Source organism: Ostrea edulis, chromosome 5 (assembly GCF_947568905.1).
Source record: "Ostrea edulis chromosome 5, xbOstEdul1.1, whole genome shotgun sequence".
NCBI classification, from domain to species: Eukaryota; Metazoa; Mollusca; class Bivalvia; order Ostreida; family Ostreidae; genus Ostrea; species Ostrea edulis.
In genome coordinates, this window is record NC_079168.1 from 7476224 (window position 1) to 7500360 (window position 24137).

The 24137-nt window shown below is 35.8% G+C and overlaps 2 protein-coding genes across 3 annotated transcripts in view; one reads left to right on the forward strand and one right to left on the reverse strand.

Annotated features, from left to right (window-relative positions):
* The first annotated feature begins 1371 nt into the window (after positions 1-1371).
* On the forward strand, positions 1372-20436 carry LOC125650000 (sphingosine-1-phosphate phosphatase 2-like). Its single transcript, XM_048877929.2, has 3 exons — positions 1372-2215; positions 12844-12933; positions 15549-20436. Exons 1-3 carry the CDS (start codon positions 1529-1531, stop codon positions 16119-16121), a joined length of 1350 nt encoding a protein of 449 aa, XP_048733886.2. The 5' UTR covers positions 1372-1528; the 3' UTR covers positions 16122-20436.
* A 2055-nt stretch (positions 20437-22491) lies between these two features.
* Positions 22492-24137, reverse strand: part of LOC125649996 (T-complex protein 1 subunit delta-like) — a 21928-nt gene continuing 20282 nt past the window's right edge. The window contains exons 12-14 of one of the 2 annotated variants that reach the window (XM_048877921.2): positions 23977-24137; positions 22864-22977; positions 22492-22712 (exon numbers count right to left, since the gene is read on the reverse strand). The exon at positions 23977-24137 is cut by the window's right edge and continues 74 nt beyond it. In XM_048877921.2, coding sequence (XP_048733878.1) covers positions 22695-22712; positions 22864-22977; positions 23977-24137 — 293 coding nt within the window. In that variant the 3' untranslated portion in view covers positions 22492-22694. Of the gene's footprint in view, positions 22978-23976 lie in introns of both variants that reach the window. The other variant, XM_056167151.1, reaches the window with a different exon arrangement.

Here is a 24137-nt window from a genome sequence, read left to right on the forward strand (position 1 = left end):
TATTTAACCAATATTAACTATACGTCCTCAGCAAGAATTAACCTAATTGTGACTAGATAAAAAGCAATATATGCACCACTGCAAATACATACATATGTATATACCCTCAAAATTTAGTAATTGTTGATCACATAACTGCAAAGGACACCAGGGGACGGTGCTTGAGAATCTCTAAAGTGTTAAATGCATGGATTCTCCCTGTGTCCAGTGCAGGACTGTAATTGTCAGTATAATGAATAGAACATGACAAGATGTAGTGCATTACATGTGTTATTGCCATAGCACACATTTAAAATACATGTACTGTAATTATAATTCTATCACAGAACTGCAAAGGACACCGGGGGACGATGCTCAAGAATCTCTAAATATTGTTTTGATTAGGATTATTCCTGTGTCCAAAGCAGAATTGTAATTTTAAAACAAAGTATTGCATATCAATTATGGTAACAAGTTTGCAGAAGACACCAGGGGACGGTGCTAAGTTAAAAGAATCTTATATGTTCGAATGTGAACGTTGATTCTCCCTGTGTCCAGTGCAAATATGTTAGCAAATCAAGTAGATATGAATATTAAACAATGTTAGCTACAGTTCTTCAGTAAGAATTTACCCAGTTTATCCAAAATGCCCCTGTTTTCACAGGACAGCAACCATGTCAGTCTGACTAAAATCAAACCGCTCACTTCGCTCGATATACAGACAGTGCTCCCACGCAGCGACTGTACGTAAAAATCGAGCGAAGTGAGAGGTTTGATTTTAATCAGACTGCAACCATATAAATTTTTCTTGAAGGTACATGATTTCGAAATACATAATTCTAGTAAATGTTCCCTTTCTTCTTTATATTTATCGCAGCAGAATAAAGAGTGGATTTCATCCTCCACTTCACCAGAACTACAGTTTTGACATATTCTAAATTCAGGAGTGGGGGGTGGGGGTACCTTGGTATCTTCCCGATTTAGTATGTACATAGCTTGTGTGTGACGATATTCTGAATTTAGTGAAACTTCTTTGTAAGACCCAGAATTCTATGAATAAATAAATAAAATAAAATAATGAGCTTCTGTCATAATGTATAACCTCAATTGTATCAATTTTATTTATCTATTGTCAAACCTTTTAAACATATTATACGATTCATTAAAAGTGAAAACCTTAGGGGGAACTCGTGAATCAGTCCATAATGAAACTGAGGTGAGCGTTGTGGTCCAGATGAAGCTCCTGTAATTTTTCATTTTAGTGGAATTCGGATTTTTTTAAAAATACAAACGTAACTAAACTGTTAGCTCAAATTGTACACGTGATGAAATTCAATCCGCGACAAACGTTGTATATTGATCCGCCACTTCCTGAGTAACAGTTCTTGTTTCGCTACGACGCTAGGGGTCACTTCAGTACGACTTCCTTTGTTGGACGATGAGCGGAGGCGAAGGAGTGATCGCAGCAAGTGGGCAGACTGTTGAATGAACAATGACCTTTGAAAGTGATCCATGGATAGTTGAGTAGGAACACGGTATCGAGATAGACATGGAGAAACTAACGAAAGTATTTTTCCTACTAAAAAGTCCTGAACTAGTCGCTGACTTTCAAAAACGCTGTGGTGTGGAGCTCTCAGATTCTGAAACTACAAGCAGGGGAAAAGCAAACGGCTTGAAAACTGATGACGTTAACACAGAGTTAGACACGATTCGACATAGAAATGGATTTTCAAAACCAGTAGCAAGTTCTGAAGTTGTAGATGATACTTTTAAAAAAACAAACGGACATGCTAAAAATGGATATTGTGTAAATGGAACCATTCACATTCCGGAAAAAAATGGGTTGATCAACCACCACCCACAAAAATGTGACAGTGAAGAACAAGACAAGCAAGATTTAGGAAAATCTTCATTCAGAATTAGAAACAAATTACTGTTTACCCTTTTCCATTTTGGTGCAAGTCTTGGAAATGAGATCTTTTATTTGATCTTTTTCCCATTTGTATATTGGAATTTAGATGGCACCCTGATGCGACAGATGGCCTTTGTGTGGCATGTCGCTATGTGGGCAGGTCAAGCCTTGAAGGACATTATATGTTGGCCCCGTCCATCCTCTCCGCCTGTGATTAAGTTAGAAGACAGATACAGCTTAGAGTACGGGATGCCGTCCACTCATGCCACTGTTGGAACGGTCATTCCCTTCAGTCTGCTAATCCTGCTCAATAGATACTATGAGGTGAGAATATGAAAGTAGATGCAATAGTTGTTATTTGTCATGCTAATAATGCGTATTTATAACTTGTTTTCCTATTCATTTCACTCTAGGATAAATAAAAATCATGGACTATATCTTATTTCATTTATATACTATAATGATTACAGGACTTTGCTATTGTTTTGACACGTGCATTTGGTTAAATGTTGTTTAATGTTTATGAGTTACATGGAACTACTTTTCTTTACTTGTACCTTATTCACAATAGTCTATCTGAAAAGTTGGTACTTGTAATGATTGTTTCCTCAGGTCATTTAGATATTTGTAATCATGTATCTTTCCTAGGATGTGAATGATTTCAGACAACTAGACCTAGTGCTAAGTGATCTTACATGTAACAGCAGGGATTTATCTAGGTTGTTTTTACTACTGGTAAAAGGTACCTTTCTCCCTTGGCAACAAATGGATATTTCCCCTTCCACAGATAAAAAAATCCCCATTCATTTGTAGAAACTTCACAAAATTGTATAAGAATTTTCAACAAATTTTTTTTTTTTTTTTTTAATACTAAGTCATTTTCTACAATTGTCAGACTTACAATATAGTCTAGATAAAATGAGTAATCAATCACTTTATATGGCTGTTATAATCTGCTGTGGATATTATATTCCATGGATGTCCCCCATCCCCTGGAAGCTCATGACTACATTCTCAAAGATTCCCCATAAATATAAAATGGGTAGTAACTAAATGCTGGATAAAACCCTGAACAGTTATAAATGATACAGTCCTTGCTAGTCTTGCTGGATTTAAAATTTTAAACAACTTTAAAAACGAGGAATACAAATCAATCACAACGCTCGTCGGCTTGTTTTTTGTTTTGGCTTAGCAGGACATTATGTAATATATCTTTTTTATCCGCTTTTTCATAAACCTGGTGGATATTTTGAGTTGTCTTATGACTGGTTTCCTAGCTTCCAAATTTTTTAATCCCCTTGTAATTGATCTTAAACATGGCCTTGTTGCATTCAGTTAACACTCTTTTTAACTAGATTTATTCTTTCTTGATCACATCCAGATTTAGGGTAAAATAGATTAATGCCAAGTGTCTGGTTCCAGTATTTCTTACCCAAAAGTAGACAAGTTTACTATGAACATGATGAAATGTTCAAGTGATAATAAAGGTCTTAAATCAAGGATTTGTTTTGTAGTCAATTACTAAGATGTTACAATACATGTGCTACCATGTTTTCTATCATTACTTGCATTCACCAGTACAAATGTATTGACCATTATTTCAAAAGGAAACTGTCATTATCTCTTTTTGATCAACGAAAAGAGCTTTTCATACTAAAGCTTGTAGAGCTGTTGTTGTATAAGTTGGCTAGTTGAATGGAAACCTGTGAAAATGAATGCTGTAGGAAATATATACTAGTTATAAATAAAACAATCAATATCCTCCTTCGTTAACTGCTCACTATATTAATCTAATTTAAAAGGATGACTGTTACCTGAAACATGTATGATATAGTGATTAATTAATTGTACGCAGTAAGTGCAATATATAAAGAATGATACATTAATGTTGGATAAAGTAAAATAATTTCTTTCCTTAAAAGCTAAGATCACAGGGGCTTAGCCCGTTTTGGGCCTGAACTCTGTGATACCATAAATATAGAAAGGGGTCTAACTCTGACACAGATAAAAAACTAACCACTCACTTCAAATGTCTAAAATATCTTAAACTAGGTAAGCTATGCGTAATTTGTCGTTTTCCTTGCATAGATTAATGTTTTAACTACTTGCATGCCAAATTTCAAGTCACAGGTTCTTAAAATAACAAAGATATACGTCATCATTCTCTCGATTTCACTTGTTTATTTTTACTAGGACATTTACCGGTCCAGGTCACGGAGTCGTTTCTCACCTATGACAGCAGCGAAATTCAGACTAGTATGGAAGATTTTGGACCTGTCAATTAAAATTTCACATCAATTATACGCTACTTACTTCCTCATACTTTAATAACGTTCTTCGTGTAGACGTTACACGACTTATTTTTCCTCAGCAGCATCAGCTGTTGACAAGACCTGCCATTTTAATGAATACACTAAATACCCGAAATGTTTAAAACGTTAAAGAAGGGGAAAATGGGAAATAATAATTTAAACGAAATAGAATAAACAAACACAAAATTTTTAAAAAGCCAAGAAATAATGTTCAATTTCCTTCTCTAAGTGCAATATCACAAGAATAATGTTTTGATAAGTTTTAAGGTATTTGAGATTTTAAGTCTATCGGGTATTTAGTGCGTTCATTAAAAGGGCAGCTCTTGTCAACAGTTGATGCTGCTGAGGAAAAATAAGTCGTGTAACGTCTACACGAAGAACATTATTAAAATATGAGGAAGTAAGTAGCGTATAATTGATGTGAAATTTTAATTGACAGGTCCGAAATCTTCCATACTAGTCTGAATTTCGCTGCTGTCATAGGCGAGAAACGACTCCGTGACCTGGACCGGTAAATTATATCCTAGTAAAAATAAACAAGTGAAATCGAGAGAACGATGACGTATATCTTTGTTATTTTAAGAACCTGTGACTTGAAATTTGGCATGCAAGTAGCTAAAACATTAATCTAGATGCAAGGAAAACGACAAATTACACATAGCTTACCTAGTTTAAGATATTTTAGACATTTGAAGCGAGTGGTTAGTTTTTTATCTGTGTCAGAGTTCAGGCCCAAAACGGGCTTAGCCCCTGTGGCTAAGATCTGCCTAGTAGCTACCCCATTTTTTTTCAGCAGTGGAATAAGAAATGCACTAGATAGCATGCACTTATCATGCCCACAATACACACATTTAATTCCATTGGATCAATGTTTTCTATTGGATTTTTTCTTTCTTCTTCATATCGATCATATGAGTACCTTTTATCCAAGAATAAAACAAACCCAGGGTGTAATATGTATTTCAGTGTTGCTGTTTCACAGTATGAAGTCTGATAATCTTTAACATTAAATATATATATATACACATTTGGATTGACATACAGTCAGATTGATTGATTGTATCTTGTTTAACATCTCTCTTGAGAATTTTTCACTCATATGGAGATGTTACAAAGACCGGTGAAGGGCTTCAAATTTAGACCTGTACTAGACACTTACAGCCATTGAGCAGTGAGGGTTCTTTAGGGTGCCCCACCTACTGCGACATGGGACATCCGTTTTTAAGGTCATCTCTGAGGACCCGTGGCATTCACACCTGATGCCGAGTGTTTGGCGATGGAACTGTCACTATCTGTTTTAACGACTTAGGTCTGGTCTGTCGCGGCCAGAATTCGAACCCAGCCTTCCGCATGTGGGGCGAACTCTCTAACCTCTAGCAGATATTCTCTGTGTGTTTATGTTTATACCTATACTGACCACTTTTGCTGTCCTTTGACGGAAACAAACATGATTTTGTGTTTTACTCTCGGAACATTTGTGTACCCTTGGTAGCATAGATCTTTTATATGGAGGGTCTGTGTTTCTCTGTTAAACACATATTAAGGGTGCCTATATAGAGGTTTGGAGGGTCTCTTATACACATATAAGGGTACCTAAAGGTTTGGAGGGTCTCTGTTACACATATTAAGGGTATACCTAGAGATTTCATTTGGGGAACCAATGTTTGTTTCACATATCAAGGGTACCTAAAGGTTTGAAGGGCCTCTGTTGCATATATTAAGGGTACCTTAATCCTAGAGATTTGGAGGGTCCCTGTTACACATATTAAGGGTATACCTAGAGATTTCATTTGGGGAACCAATGTTTGTTTCACATATCAAGGGTACCTAATGGTTTGAAGGGCCTCTGTTGCATATATTAAGGGTACCTTAATCCTAGAGATTTGGAGGGTCCCTGTTACACATATTAAGGGTACAAAAAGGTTTGGAGGGCCTCTGTTACATATATTAAGGGTACTTAGAGGTTTAGGGGAATGTATCACCGTTGCACATATGATTATAAGGGTACCTAAAGGTTTGGAGGGCCAGTGTTTTTCTGTTATACATGTTAAGGGTACCTGTGCAGGGCTCGAAATTAACATTTGACCATCAGTCCGTGACTGGTTAAAAGTCTGGCGGACTGATTGACATTTGTTTTAGTCAGTCCGATGGGACTGGTCAATTTTCTAAAACGTCATTTTGAAAAACATGCTTATGGAATCTTAAACACCCATTTGGCATTCCTCTGTAGATATCAGACAAAACCGATTAGTAAATCTCACATAAGTGTTACAATATTGTCTGAGACATATCTGACAAGTTAAATTCCATTATTTTATTTTAATAACATCAGCGAATTCAAATATGTTTAATTATTTCTGGAAAACTCTCAAACTGGTGAACTGGTAAATTTTTATACGGACTGGTTGAAATTATACCCTATTAGTCTGGCTGGACTGGTGACATAAAAAGTTAGTTTCCAGCACTGCTTTGTATTGACTTGGCTTCAGGGCTATAAAACTTGGACAAGCTTACTTTTGACCTAAGTGACACTTTCTGTTCCCTGTATTAAAGTGAGATGTCAGTCAGAAGTTGTGGCCCTGCATGGAGTCAGTCATCTGTAACTAGGCTCCCGTGGAAACTTCAGAACATAATGAATATGTAATTCTGATCACAGGGTAAGGATTAGCATAGCTGAGAAGAATTTACGCAAAGTATTATATATATGTTCATGTGTACTACATATCATACAAGTGTATATAAAAAAACATACTCTTCTTACATCAAAACTATAGTGATGAAACGATTGTCAATCGTTTTTGGCTTTTTGATTACGATTATCGATTCTGTTTTTGATAATCGATTGTCGCCTGTACGCTAATTAATATCTAATCCGAGATTTATCAGACTGTTAATCCCGCTTTTATATTGAGACGTGTGCGGGAGAGAGTCGGAGTGTACTCCACATTGAAAAGTGGGAATTCACTTCAATTCAGTGACACCAGCTAGTGTGTATGCTGCACATATCCATAAAACTAAATAGAAATAACCCCAAAAATAATAAACATTTATTAACATGTAAATATCGATCATTGATAGATACAGTTCTTCTGATTATCACCGATTATCGATTATGAAATTTTCTGATTTTTCAACACCAATCAAAACACCCTGTATGGTTCAGCTTTCCAAGTTGTGCAATATTCAGAATTCTCAGGAAAACATTTACCAATGATAAGGACCATAGATCCTGCCAAGAAAAAAAGTGTTCAGGACTTGTACATTTCTAGCAGGACCCTTATATTTCTAGCAGGACCCATACATTTCTAACAGGACCCTTATATTTCTAGCAGGACCCATACATTTCTAGCAGGACCCATACATTTCTAGCAGGACCCTTATATTTCTAGCAGGACCCATACATTTCTAGCACCATACATTTCTAGTAGGACCCAGACATTTCTAGCAGGACCCAGACATTTCTAGTAGGACATTTCTAGCACCTTACATTTAGTCAGACATCATACTTTAAAACTGCATATGCAAACTGGAAGTATTCTATGATAAACTATAATGGAATATTTTTAATACCACGAAATGAAAATACCTGTAGTAATTTTATCAAAGAATATGATATAAAAAATTCATGGGAGATCCTAGGATTGACGATAATAAGGTTTTTAGAGGTCCATATATTATATATATGTAAAAATGTCTGTCAGGATTGGAAGTCGGACAGTTTTCAAGAACAATGAAAATCGTACTGAATATTATATATATATACATGCACAAACAGGTATGCATGTAACTTTATTCCACAGTCTAGTGTTGTTGAATGCTTGCAAATTCATTTCTTATGAAGGTTTTTCAAACTTATCGCTAAATTTTAAACCTACATGTAAGTAAGATTGTGGAATGTAGAACAATGTGTACTTAAAGCATTAGCTCCTTTTGTGAGAATTAAAACATTCGCTCTTGTAAAATGAATTGATCTTAGTTTATTGACCTTAATAATTTCTGTCAAGGATGCTATTTGTGTGTGTTTATAGCTGGAGATCTGTAGCTCTCTTGGACACACCAGTATTAAGACAGGCTGGTGTGTCCCAGTATTTTCACAGAGAGCTACATATCCACAGCTAGTGTGTCAGAGAGCTACAGATCCACAGCTAGCATGTCAGAGAGCTACATATCCACAGCTACTGTGTCAGAGAGCTACAGATCCACAGCTAGTGTGTCAGAGAGCTACATATCCACTTCTAACATGTCAGAGAGCTAAAGATCTGCAGCAATAATGTGTCAGAGAGCTACAGATCCACAGCTAGCATGTCAGAGAGCTACATATCCACAGCTAGTGAAATGTCAGAGAGCTACAGATCCACAGCTAACATGTCAGAGAGCTACAGATCCACAGCTAGCATGTCAGAGAGCTACATATCCACAGCTAGTGTGTCAGAGAGCTACAGATCCACAGCTAGTGTTTCAGAGAGCTACAGATTTACAGCTAGCATGTCAGAGAGCTACAGATCCACAGCTAATGTGTAAGAGAGCTACAGATCCACAGCTAGCATGTCAGAGAGCTACATATCCACAGCTAGTGTGTCAGAGAGCTACAGATCCACAGCTAGTGTTTCAGAGAGCTACAGATTTACAGCTAGCATGTCAGAGAGCTACAGATCCACAGCTAATGTGTAAGAGAGCTACAGATCCACAGCTAGCATGTCAGAGAGCTACAGATCCACAGCTAGTGTGTCAGAGAGCTACAGATCCACAGCTAATGTGTCAAGAGAGCTACAGATTTACAGCTAATGTGTCAGAAAGCTACATATCCACAGCTAATGTATCAGAGAACTACAGATCCACAGCTAATGTGTCAGAGAGCTACATATCCACAGCTAGTGAAATGTCAGAGAGCTACAGATCCACAGCTAGTGAAATGTCAGAGAGCTACATATCCACAGCTAGTGAAATGTCAGAGAGCTACAGATCCACAGCTAATTTGTCAGAGAGCTACAGATCCACAGCTAGCGTGTCAGAGAGCTACAGATCCACAGCTAATGTGTCAGAGAGCTACATATCCACAGCTAGTGAAATGTCAGAGAGCTACAGATCCACAGCTAGCATGTCAGAGAGCTACAGATCCACAGCTAGTGTTTCAGAGAGCTACAGATTTACAGCTAGCATGTCAGAGAGCTACAGATCCACAGCTAATGTGTAAGAGAGCTACAGATCCACAGCTAGCATGTCAGAGAGCTACAGATCCACAGCTAGTGTGTCAGAGAGCTACAGATCCACAGCTAATGTGTCAGAGAGCTACAGATTTACAGCTAATGTGTCAGAAAGCTACATATCCACAGCTAATGTATCAGAGAACTACAGATCCACAGCTAATGTGTCAGAGAGCTACATATCCACAGCTAGTGAAATGTCAGAGAGCTACAGATCCACAGCTAGTGAAATGTCAGAGAGCTACATATCCACAGCTAGTGAAATGTCAGAGAGCTACAGATCCACAGCTAGTGAAATGTCAGAGAGCTACAGATCCACAGCTAATGTGTCAGAGAGCTACAGATCCACAGCTAGCGTGTCAGAGAGCTACAGATCCACAGCTAATGTGTCAGAGAGCTACATATCCACAGCTAGTGAAATGTCAGAGAGCTACAGATCCACAGCTAGCATGTCAGAGAGCTACAGATCCACAGCTACTGTGTCAGAGAGCTACAGATCCACAGCTACTGTATCAGAGAGCTACAGGTGTTTGAAAGCTACAGTTCTGCAGCTAGTGTGTTTTATGCATGGGTTTTATTGTTGTGGGGTGTTTTTTTGGGGGGGGGGGGTCCTGAGAACTCCACTCACTGTTGAGTAAGTATATAATTTATAATTCCCTGTAGATGGCACAAGTTGTACACAATTACACACAATTCATTTTCATATCCATCTTCCTTTCTTATCCATGAAACATAATGTCCTGTACACATGCTATTTATAAACATTATTTCTGTAAAGATTGCACGTGTACAGAATGTGATAGGGACACTTGCATTTTCAATTACACATCCAATAAAATGTGATGTACTGTTCCTCGCCCCCTCAACTCTTAAAAGTACATAGGATACTAACTTTGATAAACTAAAGAGAAAATGAACAAGATACTTGATATCTGTACTGTACAAGTGCATGATTTAATCACTGATCTTATATATTTATTTGTTGATATGGCCTAGGTTGACAAAGGAATGAAAACAGGTTTATCATGAAGTCAGCCTGTGTATTTAAATCACGTGAGAAGAGCATGTGTTCATCAGATGATATGCGTATTTATACTAAAGGATTTGGGATAACAAATGAATTTCTTTCACACCCACTGGGTCAATAGTTCAAAGTGAATGTGTACAGGAGCTGTTATCTCATAATATACTTAAATATCTGCCCTCATTTAGAAATGACATTGTCATTCTTGAGTAAATACAAAGGATCCTAAGTCTAATGTTCTGTAGTGTAATAGGGGAATGGACAGGCAAGGTTCAGGTGTATATAATTGTTTTAAATCACTGGTACTAAAAATGCAAAATGTCAAAAGAATACTACCGACACATGTGGGGGGAAAGGGATAGACAATGTAGGAACAGAAAAAAAAAACAAATTTTGAATAGCTTTTATATGATAGTTATCTGGCATACTTGTTGGTCCCTGACAGATATCATCGCACTATGTTCATTAAATGTAAACTTGTCTGAAATTCAGTACAGAGAGAGAGGGAGAGGAATATATAAGTTAAGACTTGTGTCCAGTCCCAAGTTGTACTACAGAAAAAAAATATGTTTAAACCACTACAGGTACTTTGACATTCACTCTAGAATTAATCACATTGAATACAAGTATTTTGAAGAATTAAGATGATTAAGAAGGATCACGTTGTTATTTTTGTAACATGCTGATTGGACATTTAAATATACTTCCTTGACAAGACATGTTCTTTAATTACAATAAGAAAACCCATACAGATTTCCTTGCTAATATCTAGACATCTGCACGCCTACAGGGTCACTCAATTAGTCCACTTCCAATTTTCTCTAAGTCTGCAGATATTTACTTATATTAGGTACACGAAAAAAAAAAATCATATTTCGCGTCTCCCACAACCACCACATGGAGCGTCAGCTTATTAATGACCGAAGTTATAATATTCATGATTGTTTCTGGCAGTTCGTGCTTGTTTATTTCATGGTTATTTTTCTGATGTAGACAAGGTTAAATTAACATAGACCATACTTTTAGCTAATTACATGGTGCCCCATTTTATGAATGTCAAGGACAGTAGATCATGTCTGAACACAGCATTGTTTCCTGATTTTACAACACAGCTGTGTATGTGTCATTGTTATAATCGTATGTACCAGGATGTAGAAGAATTCTCTCAGTCTGTGGAAGTCTCTGTACTGCACTGATAATGGTGTCACGTACATCTTGAATCTGAATTCCTCCTATGAGTTGATGACTGTACCATGCGATACATTTATAAACTTCATGGTAACATTGTCACCCATCACATGGTTGAAGCATGATCTTTCCCTGAGGGTCAAGCAGTGTACTTAGACTGGAGTATTTTCAGTAGAATAATAAACTAGCATTAGGTAATGTGATGTAAAAATAGATCCAAATAAACAGCAGTGTTGTAATGGATATACTGTACGTAATGTATACCTACAAATTACACTGGCAGTTATACACAGACTAGCACCATCAGGATCATACATAATGTAAACACACACTGCTGTGAAAATGCATGCCAAAGTTACATTTAGAGATCACACCTGTTGAATAGATAAGCACTTTTCTTATAAGCTATTTTTCATGAGCTGAGTGTATGATTCTTTAGAGCAATTTCTCTAGCCTTACAAAATGGTCTGATAGTCAGTGTCATTGGAATAGTGAGTTGTTACTTTCCTAGTAATTATACCCTATAGTGACACGTACATGATAAATATCAGTGTATAATTAGTACTTTTGTTGTAGGTACCTCAGTGATTAAATAGAATCCTTCATTAGTACGAGTGTGGGATAGGGAAATTCCACCTAGGGGACAAGATTCGCAGTCTAGGACGAGGCTTTGCCGAGTCCTAGACAGCGAATCTTGTTCCAGAGGTGGAATTTCCCTATCCCATACGAGTAAATAATGAAGGATTATGTTTCTCACATTTTACCTACAGATTAGTGCATAAATTTAGGAGCTTTGGGAAAATTCTAAATTATCAAAATCCTCATTTGAACTTTGATGCAAAAGCTAATTAGATAAGTGTAAACTAAAAAACCCAAGGTTGCCCAACAGAACGCTATATATACATTAAAATTTAAAGATGACAAGGCAAAATACTTTTACTTCACCATGTAACGTAAATCTTCACCGTGTAACGTAAATCATAGAAGATATATGACGTCACAATCAAATGACGTCACAGCAGTGTGAGACAAACATCTCACATGGCTGTCTCACATGGATAAAGTCGATCTCACACTGGTGATAATGTGAGAAATATGTATATTATATGTACATGATTAATTTCAGTTCACATAATCAGTACTGTAGTTGTACTCAGTGATATATGTATAGTATAATATGTATATAGTTAATTTCCGTTGTTATAATCAGTACTTTTGTTATAGATACCTCTAGGATTTGGAATAGTCTGTGCCACAGTGTGGATGCTTCTAGTCTGCTGCAGTAGAATCTACTTAGGAATGCACACAGTTCTGGTATGTTTTAATTGTATAAGTATTTTGGTCTGTAGCTCAAAGGAAGTGACAATTTTCTCCATTCAGTAGAGCTATAAAAGACAATTTTCTGATTGAAGCTTGTCCATCTAGCAACTTCAATTAGGTTTATGCTCCCTGCTGTTATAGGGAGCACCCTCTGTTACTCTTATGTGCCCTGCTGGTCTAGAGAGCACCCTCTGCTACTCGTATGTCCCCTGCTCTTTAATATAGGGAGCATCTTTTTCCTACTCTTTTCACTTCAAAAATGCACACTTTTACATGGAAACTCTTCCTCTGACAGTTGTTGAGTGGATATCAAAGAATGAATTCAGGACTGAAAATAGGCAAATTATAGATTTGTAAATTCTACATTGCTAAAGAAACTTTCTTATTAATGTTTTCACTATATTTGGCTGGTCAGAAGTGATGACTTTTCAATTGCAGGTACAATGTATTGGGATGTGGGGGAGGGGTGTGTGACAAAATATAATGAGCCTTCCATGTAAAATAATACAATGGGCAGTCCTAACTTCGCAGGAGACTGTGAAAAACCCAATTTAAGTTGTACGTGGCATACAGAAAAGAACACTTTTAACCATACATGTACTACGAGACCTAGAATTATCAAACTTTTTCAGCTGACACATGTTGGGTAGAGGATGGGTCAGTCACACTGACCTTTCATTAAGACGATATGGTCAAATATGGCAAAATCCTGTCCCACTATGACTTGTAACTGTAAAGTAATTCTTACATATGTTAGAAGGTAATGTTCAACCCTGTAAGGTAATCCCTACATGTGTTAGAAGGTAATGTTCAACCCTGTTCAATAATCATTACATCAGGAAATGCACATTTAAAAAAATAAAACATAGCCACATAACAATTAATATGAATATTTATTTTGTTTGTTTCTAACATTTATGAAACAAAGATGTGCAGTTACAAAAGCAAAGACTTAACAAGCACATCACAGAATAGATAGAGGGTTTGTCTCATGGAAAGGATAATTTAAGCTCATGTGTCCAAAGAAATTATTTAAATATATGAATATATGTTTTTGAATATTTTTGTAGTTATTTGAACAATTTAAAAGATATATATTGACAAGTCAATTGCGATGTGCAATAGACACATTACAGGAATAATCTTGATTTTACCTCAGACCTAAAAGCAAAGATATAGGTGCAATATTTGATCCAATTAGGGTTGACATGATTTTGTGTCACATGCACTTTTATCTGTTTATAATGAATAAAAACTTCTGACGGGCGTATCATTTGTCATGGCAGTGCACTTTATTAAGGATCATTTTACCGGTAGATTTACATGTTAATGATATCAGAATTACCTGAACGCATGAATAGAAAATTTATGCTATTTTCCTCTTCGATGTGAACATTATAACATTCTGCGTTTGTGAGTCATGGTCATTTAAGGTTCACTGAGTTCCCTCTCCTCAACAATACATGTGTAGTTTCTGAATATTTAATGTGTTATATGAAGAAAGTTATATTTACAGAAGAGTTTACAGCTCAGAAAGGCTCAGAACAACTCTCCTATTGCTCTGATACATGTGTAGTAACATTTAATCTTATTATTTTTAATGCCCTCGGGAGAGCTTTCATATCGTATTTTCTTGTCTAGTAACATATAATCTTATTATGGTTTATACTCTCTGTAATAATATTAAAGAGATACTCGAGTAACAGTATCTAGTTCACTTTATTTCATCATGTTCTTATTTGTCTGTTACTGCCGTAAGATTGAATCGATAAGGGAGGTTGTTGAAAGAAATCAGTATTTTAACAATTTCTTTCAATTTTTCTTGTGCAAGTAGACAAAAGCTTTTTTGTTACAATTTTTTTTTTCTATGATCAATAACATATATATCACCTTGATTGCCATGGAAACTTTTTTTCATGTAGGCGCTCAGTGAATATTGAATGGACTATCTTCACTACTTTACTAAAACATGCCCAAATAAAACATCAGAAATTTTATATGATTCAAATGCCTGTTTAATATAATTAATAGCCTGTCAAAACTTTATAGGTGAGGATAAAAATTATTTTGTAATTTGTTGTTTCTATAACATCACAAAATGAACCCTTTTATGACCTTTCTCTAAAACACAGCCACAAGCTCATAATTTTATCCTTATTTGTCTTACTTTAAAAAGAAATTGTAAAAAATAAAAAGGTCCAATAGGTTTAGAAAAATATGATGTTCCACTGTTGTCTGCAAACAATATACCCATAATTCTTTTTATCCCCTGGCAATTCATTGGGAGAGGGGATGTAGTGATGGTACCCTTTGTATGTGGGTGAGTATGTCATAAGAGAGGAAGAATCTTAATGATTTTGGTGTTCAAAGGTCAAGGTCACTTTGGGACTTTATAAAAGAAGCTTGTAGACATTCATTGTATGGGAGTATGTCCTGTCTTGTGGAGCTCTTGTTCGCTTTATCTTCACACTTCCAATGTAGAGGGGCAAAAATAATACCGGGCACAGCGCCTATAAACACAGTATACAAAGTCCTTATTTGATTGGCTGTCTATTACTTTGCTTAATGATCATTGGGTCTTTTTTTAGAGTATTGATACTTAATTTCAGGATGTGGTAGCTGGTGTCGCCTTCGGATGTCTGATCATTCCTACAGTTCTCCCATGGGTTCACGCCCTGGACATTTTTCAATTGACAAACCCGCTTGCCCCACTGGTGTTTGTCGGCGGCTACTTCCTGTTTTGCTGGTTATATCCCAAGCAGAAGGTCTGGAATACCGCGAGAGCAGACACAGCAAACGTACACGGGATCTGTGGAGGGGTGACATCCGGATACTGGTTATACTACCGACTGGGATGGCTGACCAAGTCGGAACAGATTCAGCCATATCCACTGCCTTCCCCAACGCTGGAGTGGGTCTATCTTAGTTTTCTGAGAACGCTGATTGGAGTTTTAGTTTTATCTGTCATTAGAGCCATCGTCAAACCTCTGGCCATTCACTTTCTGTGTAAGCTGTACAACATAGACAAGAAGGACATCCAAGCCCAGAGGAGAGAAGGCTCCGAGGTGCCTCAGAAATTCATCACTTACTACATGGTGTCTATAGGGGCCACGTTTTTGGTTCCTCTGCTCTGCTCGTATTTAGGCATAATGAGAGAGGGCTTTTACCATGAAATATATTGATGTTAAGAATAACTAAGTTACCTACATCTCTCATATACATATATTGTTGTTTTATTGAGTTTTATTTATTTCATTATTCCTGATTTATGCAAATATCTCAAACTTTACCTTTTGTATGTAGATTATTGTTGGGGACAGATACATGTAGATAGAATGTTTTTGTATTTCTCTGCTTGTGACTTATGCAGTGGTTTTGTACAGCTGACATGGAAGACTATAGAATGCATAGGGTATGGTTACGATTGTTAGCATGATAAGGATATGAAATTCTGACCCAGTCCAGATACAAGTAGACAGAGGAACTATACTCATAAAAACTAACAGGCCAGTATTAGGCCAAAGTAAATTAATGCTGTGTTTCTTTTTCCCCTGCTTACTGAAAAATAAATGAGGTTACTCTAAACATTTTACATTCACGAATGGACAAGTTTTCAAGGATTCACCTTTTGTTGGTTTGATTGATTTCCCACGCTTACTCTCGTCACAATAGAGAGAGGCCATTGCTGATGGGATCAGACTGGCAGGTATTGTTTAACAGTGTAAATGGGGGGGGGGGGGGGGCTTTGTGTAAAAATACTTGTACTTTTCTGTTGCTAGTAGTGCTTAATGTTTGGATTTTCTGACCTTTGCACCCCATTTTGTTTTTAGGAGGGAATAAGAAACACACTATGTATTTACCATGGTCTTATCTTAACTGTGTGTATGAGGACATTTTTTATATTTATCAAATGTCCTGATGCCTATTCATGAATTATTTTGAATTTACAAGTAGACTTAAGTTTTAAAAGTATCCGTAAAAAGGTGTTTGAAATTGCTGATATATGATCCTGGGGCGCATTTTACAAAAAAATCTATGACTTATGACCAACTTTACATAGTAGAATTCCCCCATTTATTTTAAAATCATTTACTTCAATGTAAACTAGTAAAAAAAAAAGGTTGAATGTTAAGTCTCAGAAAAGTTTTGATTAATTCATTTAAACTTATAACTGTGTTATACAATTTAAGACTTTGCAACTTTCTCGTAAGTTGTTTTGTAAAATGGGCCTCTGAAGATTGGAACTCTGAGTAATTATAGATATGGTGATTGAATGTAATCTGTTTAAACTGGCATTACTATACCATTCTGTTGTCTGGTGTGGAACATTTATAAATGTCAAGGGAAGGGGTGGGGGGGCAAAAAAAGTTTTTTTATTTTGTTAAGAATAGCCTTTTCTTTGTTGACACATTAATGAAATTGTTACTGTGTCAATGTTTATCAGCGACATTGATTACGTAAGATCTAAATGCCCTGATAACTGAGTGGACTTTGCACTGTGAAATCAGTAACAGCTGATCGTCATCAATGCAGAGGAGCAAGTGTTCGTGTGGAGATATTGTCTTTATCTACGTACACGCGTGGAAGTTCAAGTTTATTCAATGAAGAGGGTCATCAGGTCATGTGACAGTTGCACAGTTGACATGCTTTGAGATGTAGTTTATTGACAGAAATAGATAAACTAAACAATTATAAAACAAACATGAGCTTGAATATTGATGGAAATACTTCTTTCACAATGTGAGGTTAGGTACAAGGATTGAACGAGTTTCCGGGTTCATTCTGAGTCTCATTCAGTTCAGTGGATGTGCAATATGATATACATGTTATGGTATATTTTATGTAAGCGAGCATTCAGATCGATTTTCCTCCCGTTGTCAGAAAGTTTGAATTTTTCCTCAGACATGTGAAAATCCTAGATATAATTAATCCTATCACCATGTCGCCGAGAAAAGAGCATTCTGTCAACTATTTATAGAGATCTAGAAAGTTATTCTGTCATTCTATATATTTTATATTGCGTAAGGTTTTTTTTCTGACTTTAGGTATTAAGGGGTTTTGTTCTACTTTGTAAGTCCCATAACTCTCATGTGAATCTTCATGACAGAGACTGGCATGTGAAACAGAAGAGCTCTATCCTTGTAACATTTTTATCAATATCAATAAAACACTAAAATATCTGTCAATCGTAGTGGAGAAACTATTGGTTGAGGTCTGTAAAGTTGAACAATTAATGTGATATGTGGATTATCTTTCCTTGGAATTAATTTACTTTTGAATTGGGAGGAATATGATAACACGCATGTGATTTCAGTGTGAATACTTTCACTTTAATTTGCTAAGTTTGAATATACAGAGTATTGTAACCGGTTTACAGCGAGTTAATATCGCAATTTACAATACTCTCTCAAGAGGAGTACCTTTCAATCGGAGGTGCAATTTGAGTTCTTTTTTGTTGATCATGCAGTCACTTGAGAGATTTTTTGAGAGGATGGGGGAAAAATAATTCATGAACATTTCATCTTTTCAGTATTTTGTTATAAATTCACAAGATTATTTTTCTGGTTAGTCCACAACATCAACTTGCCGGGCTTGTTTTGTTATAACATACGGCAACTTATACAAGAAAACAGTATTTTTGTGTTTTCAATACTAGATGTATATTTGCCATTGAGTTTAATTTTTTCTCTCTAACATTGATATTGCGATCTGTTTTAATATGCTCATGTGATTTCTATACATGCATGCCTGGGAAATATACATGCACCAGAGCAGAATTGTGTGTGCTGTTGATTGGTTGATACTGTTAAGGACACACTGTATGAGTTATTGAGGACTTGATGGGTATCCTGGTTAGTACTAGTACTAATTTAGTAGTACTATTCTCAGTAACCCTCTCCAGCCAGACTTATCTGCGATATCGAGATGACGGTCCCTTTGACACATATTGTGTGTGAATGTCCTGCACTGCATTAATGTGTTGAATATTAATTGGCTTCACAATCACATTATTTATTTATTTATTTTTTTGCTCTTTTTATCATATTATAATATATCTATATTATAGGACATGATTTCACTCTCTGTGTAAAATTATCATTACTCTGATGCACCTGTCAGTATTTTTGTCAATGGAAAAACAGCTTATATTTAAAATTTTGTACCACATATATATGACATATGTATTAACTTTGCTATTTTGAGCATTGTAAGAAATTATACATTTTTATCAACGACTATTTCTGCCTTTTGATGTTCATAAGTTACTGAGAAGAACTAGAAACTTTAGTGAATGGCTACTAGCCCAGAGAACGATTAGTCTTTTAATTTGTTAAAATCTCTAGTATATTTAATGTATAATATCATCTTCAAAATTTTATAATATAGGAATTTGTGATTTCGCCTGTTTATGACGGCTGTTGAGCTGTATGTAAATGATAGGATTTGGGCCGATGTTGTATGTGCTGTGCTTTGTCTCACTCAGTTGTGTGTTGTGTTTTGTTTGTCAAGTTTTGAAATTATTAACAATATATGTGTTGCTTCCAAACAAGGGTACAATGAATAGGGTCTGACATCTTAGTTTGATGCTAGTCACTGACATCAAAATGAAGGGGTATTTATATTTAGAGAAAAGTTTGATGAATACCTGAAAATGTGCAAAATCACAAAAAATGTACAGTACTCCCTCCTACACTTGTGTAGCTACATATAATAATAATAAATTCTTTTATTTAGATATTTACATATTTAGTCACCTTTCCATCAGTTTGAAATTCAGCCAGATCTTTTGCCTGACTGCAGAACAAAGTAAATGCTATGTTCAACAAATTGTTATTAGAATCATGACCTTGTATATTCTTGTAGCGGGTATAAACTGGCACACATAATACATGTAGATTGCTCACTCATCTTGGGGTGGGTTTTTTTTTTTTTGCATTGTACATGTATTGTCAGTTTCAAATCATTGTTTGCCCAATATCTTTTATTATCTAATTTGGCCAAGTTCATTTTGACACTTGTAAAATTAGAAATCCAGTTCTTACTGCATGAAAACCAATACTCATCTTTGTTATACAGTAATGTTTTGCATCCTTGTTTCCTATTGTTTACGACTTTTGAAGTCAATATGCTTTGATTGTGTATCAGAAATTGTGGGTTCAGAGTTCAAGCAGACTAAATTAATTTTTTTTAGAAGTTACAAGAATATTTTCAATTTCTGAACACTTTGATTGAAACATTTATGGTGATATGTGATGAATATGAATTACCTGTTTTAATATTTCGAAACCTGATAAAGAGAACTAATGAACTTCCCTGTATTGCAGTTAAAATAAGTTACGAATCATCGTAAATGTGTCATTCTAACCTGATATAATTGAAATGGAGAATGGAATGCCCCGTGTATAATACGGCCTCTATGCAATAGTCATATTAATTTTTGTTGAACTTCACACTCGATGTATTTACCACGTAAATAAAAAGATGTAAAATTGAAAAGTTTTAAATTATTTTTTGTTTTGTTCGTCTGTAGCAGTGTGTATATTTCCTTAGAAAACTGTACTTATCAAGTTCTTCTTCGATCCAATCAGCTTCCTGGGCCATCCTTTGGGAGGAGGGGGGGGGGGGGGGGTCCACTTTCATCATGCACATACAACTCTTAAGTACATGCACTAAATCCAGACTAGAGCACATTAACAGCTTAAAATATTTTGAAAAATATACATGTATATGAACTTTTCAATATCAAATAGTTTACCAAATTTTTTTTATCATACCCAGTGAATAAAATTCTTCCAAATGATTTATTTCTATCAATAAATTACTGCAATTATTTTGCAACACATATATGACATTACACGAAGATGGAGCTAAGGATGATGTATAGTGGGTTTTTTTCCCTCGCTGGGTGATAGATTTGGCCTATTTTAGCGGTTAATTTTCGCTCACCAAATATGCACCCAATTGTAACTTCAGTATTTAAAAGAGAGATGACCCTTCTGCCAAAATTCATTCTGCTAATTTAAAAATTATTACTATATCTTTGACCCAGCAAATTGCCAAATTAAAATCCCGCTATATGGTAATGCATCATCATAATGGCCAACTTCCTTTTGAAAAATATGAATATCAGCAATACATGCATATCCCTGTTAAATTTAAGGCCACATAAAATTAATTCTCTGGTTCTCAGGCCAATTTTCTCAAAAACAGATGAGGGAGGGAGGTTTTTTTTCTTTCTTTTTATTCGTACCAAAACAGATGAGGGAGGCTTTTTTTTATTTGCCAACTTGACATAAAACATATAACATCAAGCAAATTCTTTATTGTACCGTCACTATACATATGAAACAAATTTAACACATGCTATCTTAACAAATTGTCTTGTGTGGTCAAAATAATAAAGAACTGGAAGAGCAAAACACCGATCTCTGAGGGTATCAACAAATGGGTCTATTGTCCAAATACAGTTAGTTAAAGCATTTATGAAATCTTTACCTTCATCTATTGTCATTGGTGTAAAACCCAAGCCTGCGTTTCCCAACAAATATAAAATTTTGTTGTAAACAATTCGCTTATTGTTTGTAATTTTGGCATCTTCAGAGAATGGCTCTGGAAGGCAAAGTTTACGTGCGTTAAAAACCAACACGTCGTTGATATTTCTGGTGGCTCTTCCCGGTTCTTGACAATCCTTGGCATTATTATTATGATCATCGGCACTATCATTGTCGAAATGTGCAGAAACATCGGCGGGCTTGGTTTCACACACCGTATATCTCACAAAGTGGCCAAAACAGGTATCGTTGACGATACTTTATTTGTAATGATTGCAGAGTCTAATTCGTTCTTGTTCTTACCGACACTAACGGAGACAGCGGCATTTTTTAATTTCTCAGGAAACGTCCAGCTTCCCAAATCGAACTTCATTGCTTTCACACCCTCATAAAGATCTAGGAAGGTACATCCCTCTATAATTGTCCATGGTAGAATGAACACTGCTCCTTGTCGAATACTTATTGACACAATAGACATTCTCAAAATAATGCTGCAACCACGTTGTTATACATCGGAAGTCTTTATTGCGCACGACAAACGAAGATTTCCGGTATTCGGTATTCTCTGCTAAATACAGCTATTCGTATACTGAGACAGGAGGAGCTCCGAATAATGCTGAAGTTTTGAAAAATTGAATGCGGAATTTTTTTTTCCGGATACGTCGCCGCATTACCTACTTTTTATTTTATTAAAAATGCAATAAAATTTGCAATGCGGGCACCTCAAAACAGATGCGCGCGGGCCTGAGAACCGTAATTTCAATTTTATGTGGCCTAAAATAGGTGCTAGTACAATGATAAACATACAGTTAAATTTTGATGGTATCCTGAACATTGAAATCTCGAACACCATGTATGTGTCAAAGTGAGTTGGAAGTCCCAACTGCAATTTCTCTATCTATCTTAATCTTAAGAGCTCCACATCTTTTTTTTTCTCAGCACCATCAAGTTTGAGATAATGAGGTCTGACTATACTATATTACAAATATTCCAAGGCAAATCAATTTTTTTTCTTTTTATTATGAAATTTGTTCCAAGCATTTACATACAGAAGATAAACAATCACTTTCATAATGGTTATTATTTCACACATCTGGTTTTCAAGTTTATTTAGCAGTTCACGGAGTTCTGCAGAGATATAAATAACACTGATGGCTGGTGGCAGTGTCCCACTATTGAACATCCTAATTGTTGTTTCAATTCTTATCTTGCACAATTAACCTGTAAAAAGAAGGATAAAAACAAGAATATTACCAAGAGTGTATTTTCTTCACGCGCACAACCAATTGGAGTGTCAAAGATTAGCAGTCTGTACCTTGTCAACAAATCAATGTGCTACATGTATGTAATAATACAAGCTTTCCATACTTACAATATCATCAATTTTCATTATGCTTTTAACGGTCTCTGTTGCTAGATGAACAGCACTTGTGCTAACTAGAAGTGGTTGAACAACATTCTCCTCCAAAATGTTTGTAATGGCTCCCTGGAAAGAGATTTACACCACAACTACAGTATTACCGACACAGACTTTTTACAGATACTGACATAGGATGTCAATAAAATGTAATGACTTTAAAACCAGTCAAGGTAGCTCAGAGGTACAGCGTTCACTTTGTAACCAGGAGAACACGAGTTCGAGTCCCGCTCATGCCATGGCCGCATCAACAAGACGTAAAAACAAATAATACATCAATTAAAACCAGGACAAGGATCAGCAATATCCATTTAACATTTTCAGCAAGCACTCCAGATGTCCCTATACGCATTAATTTTTCTTAATTGCTACAGAGTGTATACATCTATTAACAGATATCAAAATTGAAGAGTGAATTTTGGATAAAAACGTTTCTCAGTTATGTCATTTCCTATTTCTCCCACCTCCTAATGGCATATCTATCGTGTCTCAAGTTATATAGGAATACATTTGTACTTCAGTTATTGGATTCACATCCAAATAAATCATTCAAGGTCAAAAATGACCCCAATATTGAGTGGCAGATTATGTGGGAAAACTAAATTTGGCTAAAAAGCATCTCATACAAACAAGAATGTAAGTCTCTAATATGAGAGAGTAGTACCGAAATGTTATTTCTACAATGGTTTTGTTTAATATCAAATTGAAGATAGATTTCCCTCTGCTTTGTAAAGTTTACACAGAGTAGCAAAAATAGACTCAGCACCAACATCATGGGTGAATATTTAAGAAATAATCTACGCCTGCCTAAGGACTGGGTTTTTTCTTTTGGTGTTGTAACACACATCAGGATATGAACAAATGTATCAGATAATTTTTCAATGCTGCGACTGCTTACTGGATATGCACTAATTACTCTGATACTTACACTACATAAGAAAACGCAGATATACATGGCAATACATTTGTAACAAAACATCAAGATTTGTGAGGTTTGGTTCAGCACATCAGCTTTTCTACAATTAAGTCAGTATATTGGTGGACCCTGTTAATTACTTCTGCCATTACCTTTCTAACGTTTATACCAGCAGTTCTCTCCCCTTCAGCATGTCGATTTCTCAGTTCAGTGACCGTGGCTATAGGGTTCAGACCAGCATTTTCTGCTAGAGTAATGGGAATAACTTCTAAAGCCTCCGCAAAAGCTCGGAAGCAGTATTGCTCCATTCCCG

Coding starts and splice junctions, on each gene's coding strand:
- LOC125650000 (XM_048877929.2), top strand. CDS start 1,529: ATGGAGAAACTAACGAAAGTATTTTTCCTACTAAAAAGTCCTGAACTA. Junction 2,216..12,843: donor TGCTCAATAGATACTATGAG/GTGAGAATATGA, acceptor CTTTTGTTATAG/ATACCTCTAGGATTTGGAAT. Junction 12,934..15,548: donor TAGGAATGCACACAGTTCTG/GTATGTTTTAAT, acceptor ACTTAATTTCAG/GATGTGGTAGCTGGTGTCGC.